This window comes from Archocentrus centrarchus, chromosome 17 (assembly GCF_007364275.1).
Source record: "Archocentrus centrarchus isolate MPI-CPG fArcCen1 chromosome 17, fArcCen1, whole genome shotgun sequence".
NCBI lineage: Eukaryota > Metazoa > Chordata > Actinopteri > Cichliformes > Cichlidae > Archocentrus > Archocentrus centrarchus.
In genome coordinates, this window is record NC_044362.1 from 22,800,463 (window position 1) to 22,826,630 (window position 26,168).

Genomic DNA, 26,168 nt, shown 5'->3' on the forward strand with positions numbered 1-26,168 from the left:
AATACGCCGAGCCAGTATGCCGAAGTTTAGTCATCATCAGCAAGGCACGGGGGGGGGGGGGGGGGGGGGGGTGACTGGAGTAAATTCTCACACAAATAATTAATCTTCATACGGTGTTAGTTAGTGAAAGAGCTCAACTGAAAGCACCATTTAGAGTTCATGTGATTTCATGTGATAACATCATAACTGTGATGACAGTTTTGCATGTTAAAATGCAGACAAATGACACAGCGACTCCTGCGTGAAACAGTTGGGCTTAAATCTCATTGGACCCAGTGAAGGTGTCATTATGAAGGTTCATAAAGGTCATTTTCCCTACATGGTTGACCCATTAATTCAAGTATCTGCAGGCTCTTGCAGCCTCTTTTTCAAAAATATAATCTGTAAGTCATAATCAGCTGCTAAACATCTCCCATCAGAACAAGAAACAAAGACGACCATGGAAAAAGACTACATACTTATTCAGCGGATTTTCTGCAGGTGATTCTGTCTGAGTTGCCATGTATGAAAGATCTAAAGTGCCCAAATTACAAAAAAGATCAAGAAAAAAAGGAATACATTATACAGGCTTGAGACAGATTTCCTTTCAGTCCATGTTTACGTATGATGATGATAATGACATGAGAAATATTTTTATCCTTTCATTACAGCAGTTGAAATGATGATTTAATCATTTAATCATCATCATAATATCATCCCAATTGCAAAAACGTGGGATTCTGTGAAAATTTTAAATAAAAACAGAATTCACTGATTTGCAAAACTCATATTTTATTCACAACAGAACATAGAAAAAAGAACAAATGTTGAAACTGAGACACTGTAGTCTTTCATTAAAAAAATAGCTAATTTTGAATTTGATTGCAACACAGCTCAAAAAAGTTGTAACAAGGCCAAGTTTACCACTGTGTAGTATCCTGTCTTCTTTTAACAACATAGGACATACAGGATTCTAGATGCTTAGCAGTTAACATGTTCTATTGTGAATAAAATGTGTGTTTATGAGATTTGTAAATCATTGCATTCTGTTTTTATTTACATTTTACACAGCATCCCAACTTTTTTGGAATTGGGGTTGTGATACTACTACTGTTGCTGCTACTACTACTACTACTGCTACTGATACTACTACTAATAATCATAATAAAATAAGAAGAAGAAGAAGAAAGATTTCATATCATTCCTTGTGGCAGCAGAGCTGACTCAGTCTGTTAGAGAAGGTGCTCCACTGCCTGTCCAGTAAATGGTGTAGGGTGATCAGGATTATCTTTGATGGATAACAGTTTGTTGTTCAGTGACCTCCTCTCCACCACAGCTTCAAACGTCCTAATCAGTTCATTCAGTCTGTTGCTGCCACCAACTCAGATGCTGCTCCCCCATAGAAGAAGAAGGTTTTCTTAAGGACATTTTCAATCTCTATAAAGCTTGCAAGTTCTTGCAACCAACGTGTGGGTCTATTGTGGAGGGCTGCACCAATAAGCTTATAAAGAGATAAAATTGATACTAAACTGAACTCAGTACTGCACAGTAGACTCAGTAGTCCCAGTTTCTCATGTGGCCCCTTGGGAAAATTAATTGCACACTGCTGCCCTGAATGGATCTGAAATAATTTATCCAAAGTCTTTGAACAACAGTAGCCTGTATTTCCACCCCAATAACTGGCTCACATGATGCTTGAGCATGGATGTTCATTGTAGATATAACAGAAAAATAAAATCTTATGTAACTTCGGAGGGTAGCCTATAATGAAATGTCATATAATTAAATCTGACCGATTTTGATTGAGTAAAAGAAACATGGTAATGAACTAGCGAGTGAATCTTGAGTTTTGGGTAGCCCTTGGAAGTACCTAGATATCTAACAATGGAAAATATAGCGCTGCATTACTGCAAATGCTCTTTAATATAGTGACCATGCGCATTTAAGGATTCCTTGCTCATATACGTGTGAAGTGTGCAGAGGGACCACTTTTTAGATGAAAGCCTCTGGAGGAAACTTGCTGTGGCGCCTGCGCAATGTGTACTTAGAGTCAGTAGGGGTCAGCAAATCACTTCAGAATTGATTCAGAATCTCACACTCTTTTGGAATCGTTGTGTCTGAAGTCAGTTTTTGGTTAAGGTGTTAAAGATGGAAGCCCAACCTCTGCCTACCCCCCCCTCCTTTTTTTTTTTTTTTTTTTAAGAAATAAAAGCCTAGCGCCTCCATTTCAGTTTGGGAATATTATGGGACCAATAAATATTTTAAAAAGTGTTTTATACACCATGTTTTTCCAGTCTGTGCTGCAGACAGCCTCGGCTGTATTCGTGTAAAGACACCTTTTTTAAGTGTTTGTAAAACCCAGAGGGCGCTAAATGCCTGCGTAATATGAATAAGGTTCAAAGGTTAAACGGCACCATGGGACGGCGCTTTATTTTTATAGCCAAACTCTACATGTTTTTAAAAAAATAAAAAAGCGTTGGAGTGGATGACTGGAAACGCTTTAGCTGTTCGGGCAGATGGTGGGCTTTCTCCTTAGTCTGAACCAAGGATGTCGGCCATATTGGGCACACGGGAAAACCGTTCAATAGGACACGATGACTCCTTCACGTGCTATCGGAGATAATAGAACCTGCCTGAATGAATCGATATAGGCTGGATAAAAGAAGAATATTTACATTTCCTAAAACACCCAGCTACTCAAGATATTATGTTTGACTTGTAAAAATGCTATTTTTGGACTAAAACTTTAAATTACTCAAAACAAAAAGGTGGCGGCCCATTTTTTTTTTTTTTTTATCCTGCTGCATTACAAAATATCCTCTCCAGTTATCCTCAGTGTGGCTACTTGTTGCGCTCCTGTGAGTTATGCCATTGCAAGTTAAAAAATCTTTGGGTTTTGTACAGTTCGGCAAAAAGAAGGAGCAAATTGGTGATACATTTTAAAAAAAACACAGGCCTAACATGCAAAAAAATAATGAGAAGATTAATAATAACAAAATAAGCATCTTCAAACCTAATGTATAGAACAGCAGCAAACACTAAAGACTTGCTATTATTTATAGTAATATTCTATGTCGTACTGGCTCTCAAACTGGAGGTCTGGGTTGAGCAGCGTTTGAAGTTAGGATTTGCCGATGTTCGAGTCTAATCTGAGTTCCTGAAGGCATCATGATTCCTTCTTTGGCCTCGTCTATGCCTCGGTCCTAGTCCGGCTATTGTGTGTCTTTCGGGGCAACCCTGACCTATTAGCAGGCGGTAATTTCTGATATTTTAAACTGTTTTGCTTAGCGGCTCCACCGCCATATCAAGCAGTCTTTGTCAGCTGGCGGCGTGTCCTCGCTTTAAAGGGGTAAAAAGGATCCCAGTGAAGGACTCTGTGCTGGTGAAGTAGTTAATCGGTATGGGACAGACGGAAGACTGAGATTCCACGTTTGTGTCGCCCGTTTCCACTTAAGGTTGTCGACGTGAAATTGAAAACGCTGGGGGGGAAGCTTGCAGGACGCATGTAGCCGACGCACCACACTGCTACTGCTTTTGAGGTAAGAAACGCTCGCCAACAAGCCACATTTTATGTTATAAGTAGACTGAGCAGGGCCTTGTTGTGTTTGTGACACTTGGAGAAAGTTGGGAACGGACCAGAGGAGTTTCTTCGCTGTGTTACATCGTAGTAAAGGCTTTTTCATTATTAGCCTTCAGTTAAAACCCGAATTTAAGGATTAGTTAACTGTATTGGGAAAAACAGCTGTTTGGAAAGGCTCCAAAACCATCCTGGGACAAGGCTAGAGCAGCATTGTATTCATGATAAAAATTAATATTTAAAAGACATTCATTTAAAACACTTTAAAATCTATAAAGCTGTGTTTCAATTTTATATTTTGGTTCCTTTCATATAAGTTTTATCACCTATCCTTTTCTCTGCCTCACCCACTCTCCCTCTCCACACACACATCAGTTGCTTTAGGCCTCAGTTGTGATAGGCCTTTAATGCAAGGCACTCATTAGATTTTTCTAAATGACAGCATGTAATTATTTTTCCCCCTTCAATTCTGCTCTTGCATGCTTTTATTGTGATAGTGCATCTCTACTCCTCAGATTTATTCACTTGTGTGTAAGAAATGCAGGCATGCTGCTGTGTTAGATTGTGTACCTATCCTAACTTACTGCCCCTGACTCTGCATGTGTCTGTTGGTGTGCTTAATTACCCTGGTGCCACCGTAATCCGTCTGTTAGTACAGCTCCAGTTGGCTGGACAGTTGTGTCTCCTACACACACACACACACACACACACACACAAATATATATCTATATACACACACAGCTGGAATGGAGAGGACAGTTGGTAGAGGAGTGAAGAGCGCTAACAGGTGGTGCTGGCTGGGGTCCAGTAGCTTGAATTTTAACTGGATTGAAGGATCCCTGCATACTCTTTGAGTGTCCTCATGGCACGAATGAGACTCCACACCGTCATTAGAGTTTGCTGATTAGAAGCCTCCAGTTTTTTTTTGTTTTGTTTTGTTTTGGGTTTTTTTGTGCCACTAGTGGAAGGGCGAAAGCCGTAAGGCTACTCCACACATGTTGGCAATCTAAACAAATGTTTGTATTTTTGGGGGGGGGGGGGGTCACCGTGGGCACTGGGAACAAGAAGAGCTCTTCTTTTTAATAGCTTGAAGATAGCTCTTTCTCTTTCCCAGCCTCACTCTAGCCTTTGACGGGCCCAGCAGGTGGCCTTGCTGGCATGAATGGATTCGGAAGGAAGTTCATCTCTCAGCCCCCCCAACAGTCCCCTCCTCTCGGTGTGATTGGCAGAGATGGCAGGCTGCCCTGAAGATAAGACTGAGCTGTGCCTCAGAGAGTGTGCCAGGGCAATTACTGCGTTATGCTTTAGTAATGATTTTTCAGGCCCCAGTATCTTCTCATCGTTCAGTGATTGTGGCGAGTGTTAAAACCCAAGGAGATTAACTTTCAGTCTTATGCAATGGTTTTATCTTTATTAGAATGGGTGGTTTGATTGTAGAAGTAATGTGCTGCTGTTTACTTGTTGCATATTGCACATGCTCAGTAGTAACCTGACAGGCCTCTTTTATAGTGCTGAAAAGATCAATGGAAAACAAATTAGCAAGGGCGTAGTGATTGATAAACTAAGGACAGGAATGTATAAAGCAAGAAAACCAAGTGTTTTAAACCTTTCGTGTGTGTGTGTGGGGGGGGGGGGGGGGGGGGGGGGGGGAGTGTCTCTTATTTACACCTGTAAATCAAAAACCTTTTGATTTTTGTTTTCTGTGTCCAGAAAATTAAAAAAAAAGGTCATGTTTAAGAATTTCCATGTATTTGTATTATAGGGCCGATACACTACCTGGATCAAATTGTCATTAAGAAAAGGATATTTTCATCTACTTTTGGATATAGACCTGTTTCTCTCTGTAACTTTACCTACTCTAATAATCTGACCCTCCATGCTAACTAGTTGTAAAAACTATTGTGAGACTCAAATCTTCCATCTCATCTTAATAAACAGTAATACCTTTGTATTAAAAAGAAAAACAGGAGTCCTTCCTGAGTTATAGTCGATTTGTTTTTTTAATCGAGATCTCCATTAGCATCAGTCCAACATCCACAACACATAAATATAAAACAAGCAGGTTCTTCTTATGCAGATAACAATGAGTTTCATAGAGAGAACATAAAGACTACCTTATAACAGGACATTAAAAAAAAAACCCCAAAACAATAATCAAGAAGAGTAATTCACATTTGCATTAGACATTGATACAGTAAATAACCATTCTAATTAACATCACTGCATGCCCCATTTACATTCTTATACTTTAGTTTCAGTGTCAGGGTTATAAGTTTGCACTCATATTCAAAGCACATTTACATCCTGTCTCCAGCCGCTGTCTTCATTGTCCAAACAACAATTGCAGTTCTATTGATTTTGATAATACTGCTATAACAAATAAACTGTTCTTTAGTACTTTAGTAATATAACCTGCCAACAGGTTTCCTCTATCATATCTGCAAATGACTGTTTTATGACTGTATTTGATTTAACTTTTGGCAATATAAACCTATTTTCTGTTGCAAATTGTATTTGATAAGTATGTTGACTTTGATATAATACATTCAGCATTCTTGTCATGAGTATATTTTTGATTAAAGTTAATAGAGTATAGGCTTATCTCTAACAGTTAGCCAGCCCAGATTACCATGCAGATCATTTACATTAGTTATGTAGGAGCATTGCAATACACTGCGTCCAGCTTTATTTTGAGCTACTTGTAACTTCTTTATTTCCTTTGTTGAAGCACTGGACAAGATCACACTGCAATAATCAAGCTTTGGCAGAACTAATGGATTTAGAACCTGTTTTATAACCTCTGATGTTATTGATTTTTAAACCTCTCCTAACTGCTGATAAGCCTCCACCAATTTTACTTACAATATTAGCAATATGTTTAGACCATGTTTAATTTCTACTGTTATATCTAATACCTAGTTTTACCAAGTATACCTAGTTTTGTTCCCTGCACTTGTTCAAGAGGAATATTATTAACACTCAGTCTGAGTAGTTGTTCTGTTTTTGGACCATTTCTTTTCTGTATCACCATATACTTTGTTTTGGTAACATTTAACACCGGTTTATCTGTCACCCACTTCTAGCCCCTTCAACTCTTCATTAAGTGTTTAATTTAACTTATCAATTGAGGTTTACATATGTAAACTATTGACTCATCAGCATACATAGCAATGTGAGCCTTTTTTAATACAGGAAGATCATTAAAAAGAAATTGAAAATAATAATGGTCCCAAACAGCTACCTTGAGGTACTCCACACTTTACATGTCTTATCTTTGACAGACGGCCATTAAAATAAACAGTCTGGCTATGATTTGTCAGATAGCGTTCTAACAATTTCAGTGATGTCCCAGAGAAAACATAATTTGCCATTTTATTTAGTAGCAGTGATTTGTGGTTGCAAATTTCCAAACTATGGCAACAAACCTATGTGCTGCAGTTTACAGTTTGCACACTATCTTTGTGAGGACAGGCTTACGGATGAAACTACTCCTGTTTGTACACAGCACCTTACAGACTTTCACATTTGCATGAGTGTTCTAATCGGGATAACTCCTGCCAGTCAAGGAAAAGAATTTCAACACCAAAGCCTATTGTCTTGAAGAAAATGTTGTTCATAGAGCAGAGAGCCAGGTGGAAGTTATGTCATAACTGAAATTAGTTTTCTCACCTGGAAGCAGTACATGTGCTACCATGGCAAGATAATGTCAAGATTGATCCCGACATTTAAAACTACCATCTGAGCCTTTCAGTGGCAAAAAAAGCATTTTTAGTCTGACATGGACAGTTGTCCATTGGGATTACATTGGAGTCATTTCACAGTTGCCTATTATAGCATTCTCAGTCAATACCAATGCAAACTCTTTTTATTCCCATTCAAACCCAAGCACACTGGAACAAGTTAGAAGAAATCAAGTTTATCAGATGTTGACAAGCCCATAAGCTACCAGAGTACTTTGTCTTTATTAAGACTTTATTAAACTTTATTAAGACTTTCACTGATAACCTTCTGCACTTGAGCATTTTAATTATTTTGGCCAACAGACACATTTTGCTAAAATAAGACAATACCCTCGCTATTTGATAACTCTTCAAAATAAAGTCTTACACTGAAAAATACATCCTCTGTTGAGCTACGGTATTTGGTATACACCCAGCAAGCCCAGTTTGCGTCACAGAAATGTCCCAAGTGACTGCAAAGTTTGCAGAAGGCAGTAGTGTAAGGGTCAAAGTCTTTTCCAATGTTGCATCATTTTGCAGAACATATTGCATAAATATCACATTTATACAGAGCTGTACTCAACCATTTTTTAAGAGCAGACACACTGGAATTTGTATAATTTTTAAAAATAACCTCAAATAATTGGACACAGCTTGTTCATTAAGATTGGGTTTGGTTTTCTTTTCATTTGACTGATCTGAGATTTAACATAATATTTTCTCTTCTGTTTTTGCTTACTTAGTCTGCTTACAATTTTTGCTTGATATCTGCGCCAGTTTCTCCACATTTTCTACTGAGAGGGATGCTAGTTCTTCTTGCAGTACCTTAAAGCTCTTTGAAATTGTTATACTGACTGGATAACTATGTGGTAGTCCGCTGACTCACATCACTATACAAAGTGAAAGGCTAACAGTTTGGAAAGGTAACATGTAGTGCTGTTTTTTTCTTTTTAATGTTGTTGTATTCCAGTCACAGCAAAAAGGCTTACTGCCTGTAGTGCAGCTGCATTGTTGTATTTGCCCCTGTGGGAAGCAGCAGCCCATGTCTCCTTAATCTGCATCAGCATCATTGGTAGTCTGGCACGTAGGCTCGCATGTCACATGTCCTTGGATAGAGTCTAGTGCTTGCATTTTTTGAGAACATACCATAGCTTGGGAGTAAAGTTATTCATGAATATGTGTGAGAGTATATGGATGAATATGTTTTCTTGTATTATTCCATGCAGTGGTTGTTTTATTTCGGTAAATGGCCTGTCTGATCTGAAGGAAGATCAATAAAGTTTAGTGAATGTGAAGGTTTATGTAAATATAAAAAATTTCACGCAGTTTAATGGTATTGCCCTAAATATGAGTACGAATGAGTATCGCCACTCAGACTACTATACTGCATAAGTGCTGGTGTACGAATAGATGATGTCAAAACTAGAAGCAAAGAAAATCTTTCTTTTTTTTTTTTTTTCCAAAGTTTTCTCCACAAATGTGGGAGTGGCGCAGTGGGTAGGTGCTGGCTGGTTGCCGGTTTGAGCCCCTGTCTCTGCGCTGCGTTGTGTCCTTGGGCAAGACACTTAAACCACATTGCCTAACGGTAGCACCGGTCTCTGGCTGCATGGCCGCAGATGCTCGTCTCTGGATGAGTGATCTGGAACGATCATTTCGTTGTGTGCCTTGTGCACACAATGACAATGAGTTGAATCGAACAAAGTCTAATCTTTTTTTTTTGGATATCTCTGAGCGTCCGTACTGTCACTGAAGTGGTGGGTAAACAACAATTGAAAGGTGCACAACCAGTGAGAACACCACCAAAGCATGGCTTGCACCAGAGGATGTGCCGCCACTTTTGGCATGTGCCGTTGTTTGTGAGAGCCACAGCAGCGGGTTATTTTCAGACAAATGACAGGTGAGACCACCACAGCTATCTGACATAACCAGCACTGACACCTGTCAAAATATTAAGTGTCTGGATGGACTCTATAGAAGAAGCTACTTTCCAAGGTTCTAGCCAGTGGTTAATCACCTGGCGCTGTGCCATGCTGAGGTCGTCTTGCACCGGGCTGAGAATTTCACCAGTTCGCTCTCAGAAATCTTCACTACCGCTTATCTATCGCTGCAGTTAGCAAGCGGGCGTGCCGTCACTGATACCAGACTGATCTGTTTTGTCTCACTAGATCGCTGCACTATAGTAATATTTCACCACAATTTGCAATTTACCACCGGCATGCACTGCTTCCATCTTGATTGTGAAGTCAGGGTTGGTAGGGTTTCTCTGACTTTCCAAGTTGGAAATAGAACTTAAGGGATTGTTCTAGTTGAAAGTTCCAGTATGGAACTCAGGATTTCTGACTTCCCACTAGATACTGTTAGCTTCTGTGTTAGCCCTCTTGCTAGCTGCTGCTATTGTGTGGCAAAGTAAAGGCAGCACAACATAGAATTGAATGACTAGATCGGCCTGTAAAGCTGCACAATGTGGCTGATATCTAATCTAAGTTTTGGAGTCAGGATCAGACTGATAACTGATCTGCATGTCAAGTCAGTGCCTCCCTAGTTTTGACAAAATGTCATTGTCAAGTTAAATCCATATATATCTCTAAATTTATACATTTCTGAGAAACTATGCAAATAAAAGTTTCTTTATGAGTTGAGAAAATACTGCCATTTCCTAACCAAAATAAACCTATTACTGCTCACTCCAAAAAGTGAGTGATTTAACCATGTATGGGTTCCACAGGATAATAGCAAAGTGGTAACATGCGATCGACATTATGCATCCTAAATCAGATCATGACCCACATCGGTATATGAGCTTGAGGCACCATTTACTGTGCCCCTTTGGAGCCACTAGAAGAATGGCAGATTTCTTTCAGCTAATCTCATTGTGCATATAACAGCCTCATTTAGGAAGCCATCTGAGAGAGGATACAATAATCTGCCTATAATTCGATTTGCTGTGAAGGCGATTTAAGCTGTCATTACTTTTGGTAGATTTGTCACACTAGAGAAAACACTGGTGGTAATATTTGTCTTTCCTACAATTGTTGTTACACCCCCCCCCCCCCCCCCCCCCCCCACACACACACACACAAAACTGCAATTGATGTGTAGTACAGTAAGGCTGCTGTAATGATACCATTTTCTATTCATGACAGCTACTTGTAAATGTGTCTATGAAGCCATCTGTTTGTTTTGAATATTTAATTGGACCACTTTGATTGATGGCTGGGTTTTGAGCTCCACTGTAAGAATAACTCTGCACCCTGATAAGCATTTGTGCTGCCTGATGTTGTATGCATGTGTATAGGATCGTAAAGTTGGGGGGTGGGGAGTTGTGAGTGTGATGTGCTATGTGGGGGAGCACCACAAGATCCTTTCCCTTTGTCCATAACAAAAGGTGGATAGGGCAGACAAAAGAGAAAGCCAGAGGGAGAGGTGAGGATTTCTTCCTTTCTCAGAGCATTTTCCAGTTTTGGGTCTTAAAAAAATGGGGGGGGGGGGGGGGGGGGGGGGACTTGCTGTGTTTCCCCTCCCAAAAGAACTTAACCAGAACAGAAATAACTGAGATTGTTTTAAAAAAAAGATGATTTTGGGGCATATTATGGTATGAACAATAGAAAAATAGCCCCAGCTCTTAAGCAGTAATCTTCCATGTGTTTTTAAGTTGTTCCTGAAGTTTATTATTTGATAAATTACTTCTGTGTTATTTCTAGATTTTGCTTCAGGCCGCTTCTTCAGATCCAAAGCTGCTGAGCCTGTTTGACATGCCAGATCATGTGGGCTTGTTCAGGCTTGTGATCTATTCATGACTGTCTTAGAAAACAAATCATATGAAAACATAATGGTATAAATAATAAAGGTTGTTCAGAAGAAAAAGTCATACTTCTGTCTAGATGATTTAACTAATCCAAATTAAGGCAAACTGAGTCGGGCTTCATCTTTCCAATTATTGATCCTAGCTTCATCTTAAAGCACATATTCCACCTACATTCAGTTTCATCTTGATTAGTGGCTGGTTGTTGTATTGTTTTTGGCCTGGCTATAGTTCAGACCTGTCACCCATTTAAAATATTTAGAATGTTATGAAATGAAAGGGGGCTCTGAACTGTAAATGTTCACCTCTGCTTACTTTTCCCAAAACGTTGGTGGCATCAAAATAATTTGTTCTGTAAAATTTTCCAAAATATCCACTAGGGTTTTCTTAAACCCTAATTGGTATCTTCAGATTGCTTGTTTTGTAAACCAACAATAGAGAACTCACAAGATAAGAGCAGCTGGAACTGAGAACTGTAACTCTTAAACATTTAATCAGCCCCCATTACAGGTGCAATTTTTTGTGATTATTTTCTGTCGGATCCTCTAATTGTTAGCTTACTATCAACACAGTAGTTATTGTGCATTTGCATTATGCATGGAAATATGAAAACATATGCTTCACATAAGTATACATAAGTATACTATTATCCTAGTAACTTAGTAAGCAAATTCTAGAGTTTCATTAACCTGAAGAATATCATTTTATACCACAGCATATTTAGTTTTCCAAAACAGTTTTCTGTTGCATTTCATAATAACTGACTATAACCAATTACCAGAAGTAGTGCTGCCATGCCCACACAGCTCACATGCTGTTGTCACCAGCTGATTATCTTGTCTGTGCAAACAGACTTCTCTTAGCTACACCTCCTTCTTGGCAGGATATCTGAATTCTGAACAGCAGACTAGTTAGCTGACTTGTGATTTGGTCTAATGCATTTTATTATAATGGTCATATTTACCTCCATCAAGCAGATTATGCGTTTGGTTTCTTACTGCCATTGTTTGTATTGCCAACATATGGGTGCAAAGGGAATGATATATGGGGATTCTAAATGTTGCTTTACTTTGGACCTCTGACCTCTTCTCCAAGGTCAAATAAGGTCAAACATTCGTAAAATGTGTTTTATCTTTAAACCTATGCTTAAAATTCTACTGCCTTTGTTTGTATTGGCGACATTTAGGAAATGATACTGGTGTATGGGGATTCTTAAATATCACATTATAGTTTGCATCTAAATATCATGTCATGTTTGAACTCTGACCTCACTTTTACATTTCACATCTGCCTTTCTTTCAAGCTGTCTCCAAAATGCATTATCATTAAAAACTTATTCATGTCCAGTCATTTACAAATCAATACCCATTATCCATTACCTACTCCTACATGTTTGTCTAATCAAAGTAAATATCCGCCATGCTACCCTTAATTTTTACTGCACTACAGACTGCTCAAAGTACGTTTAAAAAGAACAATGAAAACAAAATGAATATATGCAAAATACAGTACTATTATCTTAAAGGTAAAGACGTCCCAGAGAGTGAACTGCCCTGGTGGAGGTTTGTGCTCTTGTTGTGCTTTTTGTTGTTCTTCTATTGTTATTGCTTGAGGCACATAAATGGTATTTAACTGTAAAGGATAATCATAAATGTTAAACTAGCGATTGGCTGTCGGATTACCCAGAGAATAAAAATACATCAGCGACTGACGTTAAGACTTTTCATTGTCACTTTAGAGATCACTTTGCTGTTCAGTACTTTCTGCTTTTTTAATTTCAGTGTCATTTACAATAATCTCCCTCTGTCCTCATCTTTAATTTTGGTTTCAGGCTCAGTATTGGCTTTCAGTCAGTGCTGTTTATTTGCTCTGAGAAAGTCAATGCACCGTCCATTTCATATAAATGGATTGATATGATTGTTGACACTCGGGGGGAGTGTTGTAACACAGCAATTCGCAGTCTGAGGCCATGCTTGGTATAAAGGCTATATTATTTTATTTTGGTTCCAGTTTGATGAAACAAATTGAGCATCTGCTGTCTTTGGCTTATTTTGGTGTTGTTTGTTGGTGCTGTTGACCTTTAGCTGGATTTTAAGTAGAAAAGCTCAAAGGGTTAACAGCACTCATGCTGTAGGTCTCTACAGTGTAGGTTTTGATTTTGTTGTTGATGTCATCGCTGCCTTGCTGCTTGCGTGTTGTGATTGTGATCAGACTTTTTTTGTGCTCCTTTGGTGCTATTCCCAACAGTCGGCATGTTTTCAGTCTTTTATTTACTTTTGTGATGCAGAGCTGCAGTGCACTACACACAGAGGGAGAAATGTGCGGTCGCTGTGTTAGGGCTCATTTATTCACAGAGAACAACAGACGGGCCGAACAGGGGATTTGCGGTGCAGTTTCTTTGTTGGCTGTTTTGTTACTTAATGGGAGGTGACTACTGAACAGTGTTTCTTTAGCTTCAAGGCCACTTAACCTTGGAGCCAAAGCACAGAGCTGCCAAAGCTGCAGCCTAACCTCTTAGCATAGAAGAATAAATTCACCTTTATGCCAAACAGGTCAGCCACTCACATATTAAGTGCTATAATCCTAAGCCATCTTCATAACAAAGATACTGGTTCAAAATAGAACATGAAAAAGAGGATTTTTTTTAAACTATGTACTTATATAACCCTTAATTAGTCTTAAATTGTGTGGTTTTTTTTTCCACTCACATAGATGCTGAAATTTAACCAGGGTTTTGAGAGGCTGCAATTTTCAAATTACACGATTCACACTTTTAATTATAGCTTGCACAGCTAATGCCTTAACAAGCTGAAAAAAAGTTCATTTAAAATTTAGTCAACCAGTTGTGTTCCTCGGAAATTTAGTCAACTGTAGCTAATTAACTGAAACGCTGCAAGCTTGCAAAAGTTTCTTTAGTCAGAAGTACCACTTTGCTCCATTTTAATGACTGAAGAATTCTTTGTGAAGTTGCGTGAAAGAACAATCTGCACACAGTTATCAGATTTCAAGTCTTTTCAAAGCGTGTCATGTGGTCGGAAATACAAAGATAGCTTTGCAATAGAAAATAGTTGGAAATCTTCACATCTAAGACTAATTTTTGCTTCAGAAATGGAATAAACAACGAATCCGTTATCTTAATGTTATGTGTGATAATCAAACTATTAAAATATTTACAACCCGTGTAGCTGTAGGCCACACACTGATGAAAAAGTTCACCCATGTGATTTAAGCCAACCAAAAACATACATAAGATACAAAAACATTGAACCTTAATTCAACATTTGAACACACAGAGTTATTTATTTTTCTTTAACTCGTTATTCAAACGTCAAAAGTAAAATTAGTGACTAAAAATAGGGATTCTTTGATTCATCTTTTTCCGTTTCCCACCCAATACCAGTACACTGACGTTTGGGCATCTGCTGTTACAATACTGGTTTCAAAGTGATGAACTCTATTCCTCACTGTAGGGAAGTGACTGTGAGTCATTCTTTTATGGTGTACACTGAACCAACATCCTTCTAGCTTCTCCCATATATAAAGTCTCTCTGACCGAGCATAATGAGAGCAAGAGAGACAGAGAGAGCTGATCTTTTCAGTTATGCCAACTCACTTTGACCACAGTTTACAGCTAAATAAAAAAGATACATGCAGTGGAATACCTCCTAACTGCTGCTGTTTTTCTGTTTGTGGTATATTCCTAACCAAAATATTAATTTTATTAGAATGTATTTCCAATTTAATTCAAAACACAAATTTTTTTTTTCCACATGAAAGGTTAACTTCAGCAAGTGGATAATTTAAGTTCATTGGTAGATAGAGTGAAGCTTAAACGAGATCTCTTCTTTTTAGGCTGATGTGCACACCTCAGTTATTCTGTTACAAATAGCAGTGTGACTCGTCACTGACAGGCACTTGAAACTATATTGTAACATTTTAACAAATGCCAGGATATGAGTCAGTGAAACTGGAGCAGTCTTGGAGTTGAACGTCCATCTGCTGTGCAGTGTCAGCTTGTTTTGCTCTGTCAACACACACACGATGGGAACACACACAAATAAGTTGACACAGAAGCCAAAGGTGAGGAAAAATGAGTAAACAGAGCGGGCAGTGTAGGAGATGTCAGCTCGTGACAATACACACAAATGCGCACACTTGTGCATCTGTTTGTGACCGCACACTCTGTTAACTTAAGCCCCGATCATACGCCGTGCAGACTGCCAACATGCATTTCGTTCATTTTGTGTTAGCATCCAGTTTACTTTCCTGGTGCAGGTGTAGTTGGTATGCTCGCACCGAGTACAGTCATTGCAATTTTAAATTTTGGAGATATGTTTTTACTGATTCTGAAGTCATGAGCCAAAATATTACTTTTTGTGTCTCCCATAATGTGACTCCATAAACAGATATAGGTCCCCACAGCTTGAGTAATCCCTTGGCCACACACACACACACACACACACACACACACACACACACACACACACACACACACACACACACACACACACACACACACACTCCCTCTCTGTGTCTAATGTATTAGTAAGCCTGGGAGGGAAGGGCACCAGCTCTGCCAAAGGGCTTTTTCTCTCTTTCAAATCTGTGTCAGTATAGTGTGAACACAGGGGAGAGTTGCCAATAGGCTGTTACCGTTTCTTGCTGCGCTGCCTTGAGAGGTTTTGCCGGGACTTGTAAAGTCATGTGAGGTCACTCATTGTTTTCTGTGTACTAGAATCAGGCCTCTAAAAAAACCCTCCAAAATGCTTCAGGCTAATATGAACAACATAGCAGTTTCTGTTTATTTGTGTCATTCAAGTTAACGTTGAGCCCTCGTGAAAGCTTATTAACAAGTCAACATTTGTGTTTAGAATAAATTTATATCCAGTTCTTGTATCCAACTAGATAAGATGGCCTCCTATGTCTCAGATATTTCTAGCAGATTTTTTACTGTCATTCTTTTTGCCTCATTTGGACACATTATTGGAAATGATGTAATTTTCATTTTATAACTCCTAGTTAAACAGCACTGTATTTGCAGTTTGCAGTTGCTCTACATAGGTGACAAAAACATCTTTCAACCAAAGCATCTTGCTTGGGCTAATGTCTCCATAATCCTGTGATTTCACTGTGTAATCTTCCTCTTCCCTCCTCTTCTTCGCAGGCTTGACGATGGGTTGTGTCAGGAGTAAAGAGGACAAGGGCCCGGCTCTGAAATACCGACCAGAAAACTCAAATGCTGCTCCGGCCAGCTCACTCCTGGGCCACTATGGGCCTGAACCCACCCTGATGGGTCATTCACCTGCTATGAATTCTCACAACAACAGCTATAACAGTCACGCTGCTAACCTCACACCCTTTGGTGGGACGTCTTCAGTCATGACGCCCTTTGGTGGAGCCTCCTCCTCCTTTACTTCAGTGGCCGTGAGCAGCCCTTTTCCCAGTGTCATCTCAGGTAGGTTTGTGATCATTAGGAAGCTATAAATGTGCTTGATTTATTTGCAAAGCCAAATGTCCATTTTTCAGATTTTCATTCTTTTGTATGATGCAAAAAATGTCATAGAAGTTTAGAATAAACTCAGCTGAATATTTGTTATGCAGAGGGCATTATAAGCAGCAGATGTTATGCAAATGAGACATTTGAAACAAAACATCAAGGCTGAACAGAAACCTAAAATAGGTCTGCATTATGGGAAGCAATGCAGCTGGCATGGCCTCTCCTGAGCCAAAGAAAAACAATAACATGGACTAGATTGAGTAGCTTCAGTCAATGCAAATTGCATATTGATAGTTTTTATTTCCAACACTAGTTTGACTCACAATGACTATATAATTAATGATGTGTCAGTAATGAAAATGACTCTTGGTCAACTTATAGGTAAATTATGCAGGAAATCTACCCAACAAAGCATAATGTTTCCTCCTAAAGCATGCACACATCCCACAGTCCCTCTCAGGTGCTTTCAGGGAAGGTAATCTGGCCTGAGGGGCTGCTGTGGGTCTGCTCCTGCTCATTTAATTTTCTCCCCAAGATAAACATATCAGAGTCCAGTTGTCTCTCTGCTCTCTGTCACTTATCAATTCGATTTAATATGGATAAAAATTAAATGACCTCAGTTTGATTTGAAGTGATACCACTGAGTTTGAGAACCCTAGTAAGGAGTATTCTGCTTCCATGATAAATAAATCAGAGCTGAGAGAGCCATTTGTATATTTAGTCCAACCTCTGGGGGTATAGGAAGTGGAATATTTCTAAGGAAAATTAATTATTAAACACCTGTGTTCTGTGATATTTGTACCTTTTATATTGATCTGTAAATTAAGACGGTAACAAAAAATTTTAAAAATAAGCATGTTGTTGTTTTCAGGTGCATGGTGATTTTATTTGTTTGACTTGATTAAAGAAATCAGCCAGTGTAAACGCACACCTAGTGTTTGATTTGTCTTGCTTTTAGGTGGCGTAACATTTTTTGTAGCATTGTATGACTACGAAGCGAGGACAGCAGATGATCTGTCTTTCAAAAAAGGGGATCGCTTTCAGATTATCAACAACACGTGAGTACATTTGCGCTTTACACTGACAAACTGCTAGGCGGATTTGTGTGTGTGTGTGTGTTTAATCCTTCAATGTATTCAGGTCTGATATTAAGGCTGAGATCTGTCTGGGTTAATGGGTCCTTCTAATGGGCCATCTGTTTACTGTCCATTGCTTTTCTCTTGCCAAAGAAAAACATGCAGTTAAATTTATTATATTGTCAAAAAAAATTCTGATGATATACCTGAAGGTCAAGTTCATTAGAATATTGAAGAACAATTAACTTTATTAAACCATTGCTCTTTTCCTTATATTAAATGAACATTCCTGTTTGTATGTTTTGTTTTTTATTAGTAAACTTTAGTTGTTGCAGGAATTAATTGTTTAGTCTTCATAATCCTTAATTGTGATCAACTTAAACTTATTTATTTTGTAGATTAACCAAAGTCTTTGTTTCCATAATTACATTTTAGTCATATTTATCATAATACCATGGAGGGATATAAATTTTCACTTGCTACCTGCTGCAGCAGCTTTACCTTTTCCCCCACATGTGCTCAGGTGTGAAAATAGGCAGAGCGCCAAGTGCTTTGTTCTTCTCATTTATCATGCACCACATCCCATCCTACCACTGTCTGTATTCATATTGCTTTTGCAGTGATGAAAATGCCATCTGCTTTTAGAGAAGAGGTGGGAAGAGCACAGACTGGCTAAAGGTTTTCAGACAGAATCTCTCTACATATCAGTTCCTCCACTCTTAATTTAAGCTCCATGTTAAACATCCCAATAATTGTGGTTTCATAGTTTAGCGTAATTCGTAGTTTAGCCTTCTGGAAAACTTAAGACTTTTCTCCTACTGGTTTTAGTGATTTTTAAACAATAGAAGCTGTGGAAATAGACCATTTTTATACCAGTGACTCTCCTCAAAAAGCAGTTCATTCAGACCACTTTAGTTAGGACTCACATGCTACTTTCCCACTGCCAAGGAGCCGGTTTGCGTGCCAGTGCTCGTGCTGTTCCCAATAAACCGGCAAAATGCTTAAGAACGAGCCCACGTTCCCACTGCGTTTCTGTGAACTGCTCCTTTACGTTATGAGTGTGGGCGGGTCCTCGTCTGGCCACGCAAGCCGAAGTGCACAAACGTGGGAGAACACGCTCCCCTTTCTTGTGCTGCAAATATGTTTTACGCTCCAAACCAAACTGCTGTAGCATCTGTGTGCAGCACAGAGGGAAACACTGACAGCGATTAGAGCAAGACAAGTACGCACTTTGTGTCCTTTTATCTGTGATATGAACTGATACAAAGCAGCAGGTTCAGCGTTAGAGCCCAACCTAATTCAGAGCCGTGAAAATCGCACATGTAATATGTAGAACATGTAATATGTAGAACATGTAATATGGTAGAAAACTTGATGTTGAGATGGCAGAGTCACGCCCTTCTGCCGCTTTCATCATGCATTCTTGGTTCGAGACCAGATAGTTTGCGGGGCCGCAGTTGAACCCGTTTTTCGTCCGAGTTTCGACCAAGTGCTTCCGCAGTGGAAAACCCGCCTAACGGTTCAAATAAAGAGGCTACACAGGCCTAGAAACTGGTTCTAAACCCTCCGGTTGGCCACTAGGGAAACTTGTTAGGTGGTCATGAAACTTGAAAAAGTGCCACCCAAAGTAAAATGATGACCGTGTGCCTTTTAAGTAAAATGTATTCCTTACTGCTGCAACCAACACATTTAATAAGGGGCAACTTTTACTTTGAAGGCAATAGCCTCCGTTTCTTGCTTGTGTCGCACGTTTCACAGTTTCACCACCACTTGACGAGTAGCTTTGAGTGTTTGTCGGTGTCTTCCATGAATACTACTACCAACTTACCGCCAGCAACCACCAGTAACCAGGTCAGGAATACACTTTTCAACCAGTGGCTGCCAGATAGTTGCTGATTGGTCTCTAGGCCTGTATGACTGGGGCCTTACACACTGCATTAAAAGGATGACCTGGGTTGGGGGTGGGTTGCAAATGTGGTTGCATCAGTAACAGTAGGAAGTACTGGGCTATTTAAATAGTGTTTCCTGATGTGGGCTGACATTGAGATTAGCTCTTATCATCTGATTGTAGGTTGAACTTGACTTTCTGTTTTTTAGCTAAAGGCTTAATTTGTGGCCCTGTTATCACGTTACAAATCTTTATCAGTTGTTTGCAGTTCAACCAAAGATTTTTCATTCTAAACTTTTCAGTTTGATTTATTTTAAATATTTTTTCATCATCAATAGAAATTAGATTATTGAGACTTTTACACAAGTGTTTTATATAAGTGTTATTTAGGTTCACCTGATTAAATGGAGTTCAGTGTCTGAACTCCACCCACAGTTTGATGACTTAGACTGCTGACGTAGTTGGATGATGCATAATCCTACATTGTCGCGCTCTTGTTTTTTGTTTGTTTTTTTCCTTCTTTGTATACTTTCATACTAACCATCTTCCTTTTGGAGTAGGAGTAGTTTTCAGTCATAATTTTGTGTTTGTATTATGTGTTTCTGATTTCTAATTTACTTCTCTTTTCAGGGAAGGCGATTGGTGGGAGGCTCGCTCCATCAACACTGGACAGAAAGGTTATATCCCCAGTAACTATGTGGCTCCAGCAGACTCCATACAGGCTGAAGAGTAAGGATTCACATTATTACTTTTCTGAGCATAGCGTCTTTCCTTGTCTCCGTCAGCCACCAACCTTTATATCCTCTTCCACTTCTATTTTTTTTTTCTTCCTCTTGTTATTTTCCTGTTCCTCACCCACCTCAGTTTTCCTCTGATTAAGACAAAATTATGCTGTTGGGTGGACACGCAATGTGACAAACCCATCATGTACACATGGCAGAGAATCTAAACAATGGAGCCATGTTTTGTTGCAGAGAGCCAGTAGCATTCTCTTTGCTTTTCTTCTTGTGTGACAAAAACGTTCAGGGACTTTTACAGAGTTGTGGCCTAGTTTCACTTTTGGCTGATGGCCATTTTTTTTTTTTTTTTATTGATGCTTGATGTTTAAGCTACTCATTTAAAGAAGAAACAAAAAACAACACTGGGTAAACCTAACTAACTTTGCCTTTAACCTAAAAAATAAGTTACTGTGACTGAGTTTGCAGGATTTAAGTCTGTGAAGGGAAACGGTTCATCTTGTTTCTGTGACTGAACTTATTAGGATTTCCTTAGTAGGCTTTTCAAAGAAGAAAATTTAAAAACAAATCATTTACAGCTGGAAGATGATGGTATATTTATCCATGGTGTTGAAAGCTGGATGGAGCTTTTACATACAGTCATATGAAAATGAGTTTACACAGGAAAAAATAATGTACACTTACAGCTTCCTCAATTAAGAAGGTTAAATAACAGCCAGGTGCTGCTAATAAAATGCACCTGATTGAATGATCATCAGCAAGTGGAAGCACCTCTATAAAAACAGGTTTTGGCAGTTTGCTGGTCTGGAGCATTCGGGTGTGTGTTAACATAATATCAAGGAAAAAAAGACATCAGTGCAGTGAACTTAGAGAAGCAGTTGTTGCTGCCTATCAATCTGGGAAGGGTTATAAGCACATCACTCTTCAGTTAAAAAGAATATTTGAAAGTGGAAAACACTCAAGAAATCTGCTAATCTTCCCAGGAGTGGATGTCCCTGCAAATTCCCCCTGTGTAATGCTCAGAGAAAAAAACATCTCAGACTCTTCAGGCTTCAGTTAGCATGTTAAAAGTTGAAGTTCAATTAAAAAAAAGACTGAACAAGTACGACTTGTTTGGAAGGGGTGCCAGAAGAAAGCCTGTTCTTTCTAAAAAGAACATAGCAGCATTTCTTTTGAACAAATCAAAAGACTCAGAACAGTGTCCTTTGCATAGACCAAATTGAGATATGTGGCTATTATGCACAACTCCACGTCTGGTGAAAACAAAGCACAGCATATCAGCAAAAACACCTCATACCATCTGTGATGATTTGAGCTTGTTTTGCCGTTACAGGACCTGAGGGGTTTACTACAAAGCAAGATTAACTTCCCTTTGCACTAAATTCCAAGCATCCTTCAGCATCAACTTCTTGTCTTATTTGCAAAAGTGTTGCTTTTTACTATTATATTTTTTAATGGTCTTTTTAGATTTTTACCACCATTTTATCATCATCATCTGATAACCTCTCTGACTGGAGTAGGGGTCATTTTGTAGGGAAGAAGACTCACATGACATGTGAAACGCACCTTTTTTGTGAGCATGCACAGAGCCTGAAAATTGAAATTGGGTCATGCAACAGAACAATGATCCTAAGCACAGCAGAAAATCTACACCAGTCACTGAAATAGAAAAGAATCAAGGTGTTGCAATGGCCAGGTCAAAGTCCAGACCTCAGCTTAACTGAAATGCTGTAGTGGGACCCTAAGGTGCCGTTTACACGAAGCCATTTTCACTGGAAACGGTGTCGTTTTGATGCGTTTCAGCCTTTCGTTTACACCATGGCGTTTCAGAAACGATCCGCGTTTACACGAGGACATGTGAAACGATGAAAACGATGTAGTTCCCATGCCAGGCCACAAGTTGGCGTTGGTTTTCTCTTTGCAGTTTGTTTACGCAAGACGCGCATGCGTGGAGTGACACAGTAGGTAGTGCGGCAAATTGTTCATTACTTAAAAAACGGCCAATGTGAGAGGTTTTGTGTGGACCGATGATGAGGTTGGATCGCTGCTGCACACAACGCTGAATTACAAAACGGTAAAAACACAGGAAGAGCATAAGAAGCACTCGTGAATCCGCGAGTACTGTTTATCAGTTTGCGCGTGCGCGAAAACTGGCCGTCGCAACCATAGTGCGCATGTGCGAGTCGAGCGTTTTCAAATCACCCCGGTTTCAAGTGTTTACACGAAACGCAAGCCGGTGCGTTTCTGAAACGCTCCACTCTGGACCCCGTTTCTGAAACACATCGTTTTCACTCTGTTGTCGTGTAAACAGAAGGGCGAAACGCATCAAAACGACACCGTTGTCGTGTAAACGCAAGGCCGAAACGCATCAAAACGACACCGTTTCAAAATGAAAACGGTCTCGTGTAAACGGCACCTAAGAGAGCTGTGCATAAACAAGTGGCTGCAAATGAATGAACTAAAGCAATGCTGTGAAGAAGAGGAGGCTATAATTGAGAGAGTCATACAGAAAACAATTCCTTGAAGTTATTCCTGTTAAAGGCAGTTCTATAACCCACTGAACTGTGGGATGTGCTTAGTTTTTCACAGGACTACAAAATTCTGTGAATGTTTTTTTCTTTCTTTCTTTTCCACACGACTGTATATTGGAACATGCGAAATACAGAATGCCTGAAGCAGAGTTAATATCAAGTGATTATTATTTTACTTATTTGCCTCTGTCTCATTTTCAGTGCAATAACATTAAATCCACATATAAATACCTGTCGACAGATTTACTGATATCAAATTTGTTTAATTTCCAAGAGATTTAACTTGCCACTGTCATATCACTAAAAGCATATTCCTCCTATATGAAGGAGAAAATCTTAATATACAGTAGATCACAGTGAGCCCTCCTCCTTACTATTTAACTTACTTTCTTTTGACAGATGGTACTTTGGTAAAATGGGCCGCAAAGATGCTGAACGTCATTATTGGTTCCAGGAAACCAGCGGGGCACTTTCTTGGTACGAGAGAGTGAGACAACAAAAGGTAGGATGATTATTCGGGGGTAATCTATATTTATTAGGGGTGTGCGATATTGACAAAAAATAATATATCAATATTTTCTGTAATTTTCTCTAATGATAATAAACGATATTTTGCATTATTTATAAATGTGTTCATACAAGAAGTGCAAGCTGGTAAAATATAAGACTTAAATCAGAGTTTTTAGCCCTACTAACCGCTCAATCTATTTGCTGGAATTTTTCACGTGGGTGGGGTGTCAGCTTCACGGAGCTCTTCAAGCTTATTATCCATAGACATATATTATCCGAGGCTCCAAAACAGGTGAGCTCCGAGAACGTCGCTGGGTTATGACGCAGTGATTGCAACATACCTGCTTTAACTAAAGGATATTAACATAAATCCTTTAATTATTTTCCTCTTTATTCCGCTAGTCGTGGTTTGTTTTGGACGGCGGTTTCCCGTAACTTTTCATATTCCTCTTACTCGCTGATGATGGAGCAGGTTAGTTGTCGAGCTATCCGTTTTCTTACAAAGTCTGCAAACTGCAAACCACCTCCTCGCCTAGGAATTAAGGCGGTAAACTGCGAGGCTGGCGATGTCTGAATTTCCTCCCCTAGCGCAGTGTTCACTCGTGTGTTGTTCAGGCAGCTATGCTAGCGCGCAATACGAGCGCTCTCAATGCGCACGCGCAGCAGCCTATACTAAAGCATAAAGTAGTGAACGCGTGGAGCCGAGGCGTTTTTTTGTTTTTTTCCTAATTAGCAAACTCAGTAATGTCAGCTCGCACATCATCAATTACGATATTATAGTAGACGATATATATCGCACACCCCATATATATATATATATATATATATATATATATATATATATATATATATATATATATATATATATATATAATGATATGCAATTTTTAAAAGCTGTTTTCATGTTTGTAAGGGCTGCAGATGTGTACATACAGCATGACACCACCCTCTGATTTTAAAACCTGCACTAACACTAAAAAACACAGTTTAAAAGTCCTGTTCAGTGACTGGAATGAGCCTAGCATTTTTAAATATCGGATGCTATTGACATCCTTTTGAAGCCTGCCTCAAGTGGCCATTTGATGAATTGCAATTTTTGTCATTTCTGTGTTTTATTTTGGAACAAAATATTTGTCTTTGGGTGCTATTGTAGGTTAAGAGTTCACCTGGGTTTTGAGACATGCAAGCAGTGTGGCCATATGACTGGCTGTAATGCTCTGTCCACCAGTATCTCAACCATTTGTTATTTACCGTAAAATTTAGTCATAGGCTCCAGAAGATGAATCTTATAGGTTTTGATGTTCTCTTGAATTTTTCTCTAGTATCATCATGAGGTTTTTGGGCTCATCTGAGAATGTGACTGTAGATTTTATTTGTTGTCAGTTTATTTGTTCTCATGTTAATCAGTATATTGGACAGTTTATTTTTCTGAGAAATGCATCAAGTTCATTTCTGTGGATTTTAAAGGTGCCTATTCCCTGTCCATCCGGGACTGGGATGACGTAAAGGGAGACAACGTCAAACACTACAAGATCCGCAAATTGGACAGCGGTGGTTATTACATCACAACAAGAGCCCAGTTTGAGTCACTACAGAAGCTGGTGAAACACTACACAGGTATGCAGCTCATCCACTGCACACTCATGTCTTATTTTCATGTAGGTAGCATTTAAACAAATTGTTGTTTACAACTGGACAGATCATCTGGCTGGGAAAAGTCTTTTTTTCCTCCTTCTTTCAGATGCATATTTTATGAAATTTGGTGGTACAATTTGGACAGATGTGATGTAAAAGTCACTTGGACTGTAGAGACTTATTATTTTGAAAGGTTTTAGCATTGCAGGTTGTCCCTGCCTCCTTCACATAGCGTGTAGGCCAGCAGATTCAGTGCTCGCAGTGGGAAATGTATTATTCAGCTGCAGATATGTGTTGAATATGTATGTGTGTTACAGAGGCTTCTTTGCTATGGTGATTCTGAACCAGTTGCGAGCAGTGCTTTCACTGACATGGTCACAGCTCAGTAATGACAAGGTTCCAAAGAAAAAGTGTAACCAACTGGGACTTAAGCCAGAAGATGCCATGAATACAATGTTTCATTTAAAAAAAAAAAAGTTTTTCAACCGAAATCCACACAGTATTGATAAATAGGGAGTCATTCTAAAGATCTCCTGTGGTCTTTTAAAAGAAAGCATCTGCAACACATGGTGTGTAAACATGTGCAGTACACACTGTTTTTGAGAAGTGTGCAAAATACTGTTAAATTTGTAAAGATCTATAAAAGAAAGGATGTTTGTTATTTCTGGTCTTGTTTACATGCTTTTCCACATAACTGATAGAAATCACTTGCTGCTGCTGGTGGGTGGGTGGGTGTTTTTGTTTTCCTTTTTTGTTTTCCCTGTTTTAGTAACTGCTAGGCTCAAAGCTCCGCAGTCCTTCATATCCCTCTAAGTGTAGCCTTTGATCTCCAGACAGAAAATCAGTAACAAGTGAGAAAATCTTCACTGCATCTTAACTATTCAGTGGTTCCACTCTTTCCTGTCTTTTCCCCTTTTTTAGGCACAGAATTCAAACAGGGCATAATATAGTGAGTGTTGCTGCACTAAAAATAAAACATGGGTCATTTTATCATGGTGAAAGCACCTGAAAATCAGATTGTCTCTGGAGGGCACTTTGGAAATAAATCGTTACTCTTAGTATCAGGTATCTGTGTGTGTGTGTGTGTGTGTGTGTGTGTGTGTGTGTGTGTGTGTGTGTGTGTGTGTGTGTGTGTGTGTGTGTGTGTGTGTGTGTGCATGCACGCACGTGTGTGTGTGTGGGGTGTTCCTACCTGCTGACCACTCCAGATCAAAGCT

The 26,168-nt window shown here is 39.2% G+C and overlaps 1 protein-coding gene across 1 annotated transcript in view; it reads left to right on the forward strand.

Moving 5' to 3' along the window:
- Positions 1 to 3,152: 3,152 nt before the first annotated feature.
- The window catches only part of yes1 (YES proto-oncogene 1, Src family tyrosine kinase), a 36,804-nt gene continuing 13,788 nt past the window's right edge, over positions 3,153 to 26,168 (forward strand). The window contains 7 exon segments of the mRNA XM_030751107.1: positions 3,153 to 3,518; positions 16,242 to 16,532; positions 17,533 to 17,632; positions 20,169 to 20,267; positions 23,206 to 23,243; positions 23,246 to 23,308; positions 24,784 to 24,933. Of these exon segments, the coding sequence (XP_030606967.1) occupies positions 16,250 to 16,532; positions 17,533 to 17,632; positions 20,169 to 20,267; positions 23,206 to 23,243; positions 23,246 to 23,308; positions 24,784 to 24,933 (733 nt within the window). The 5' untranslated portion in view covers positions 3,153 to 3,518; positions 16,242 to 16,249.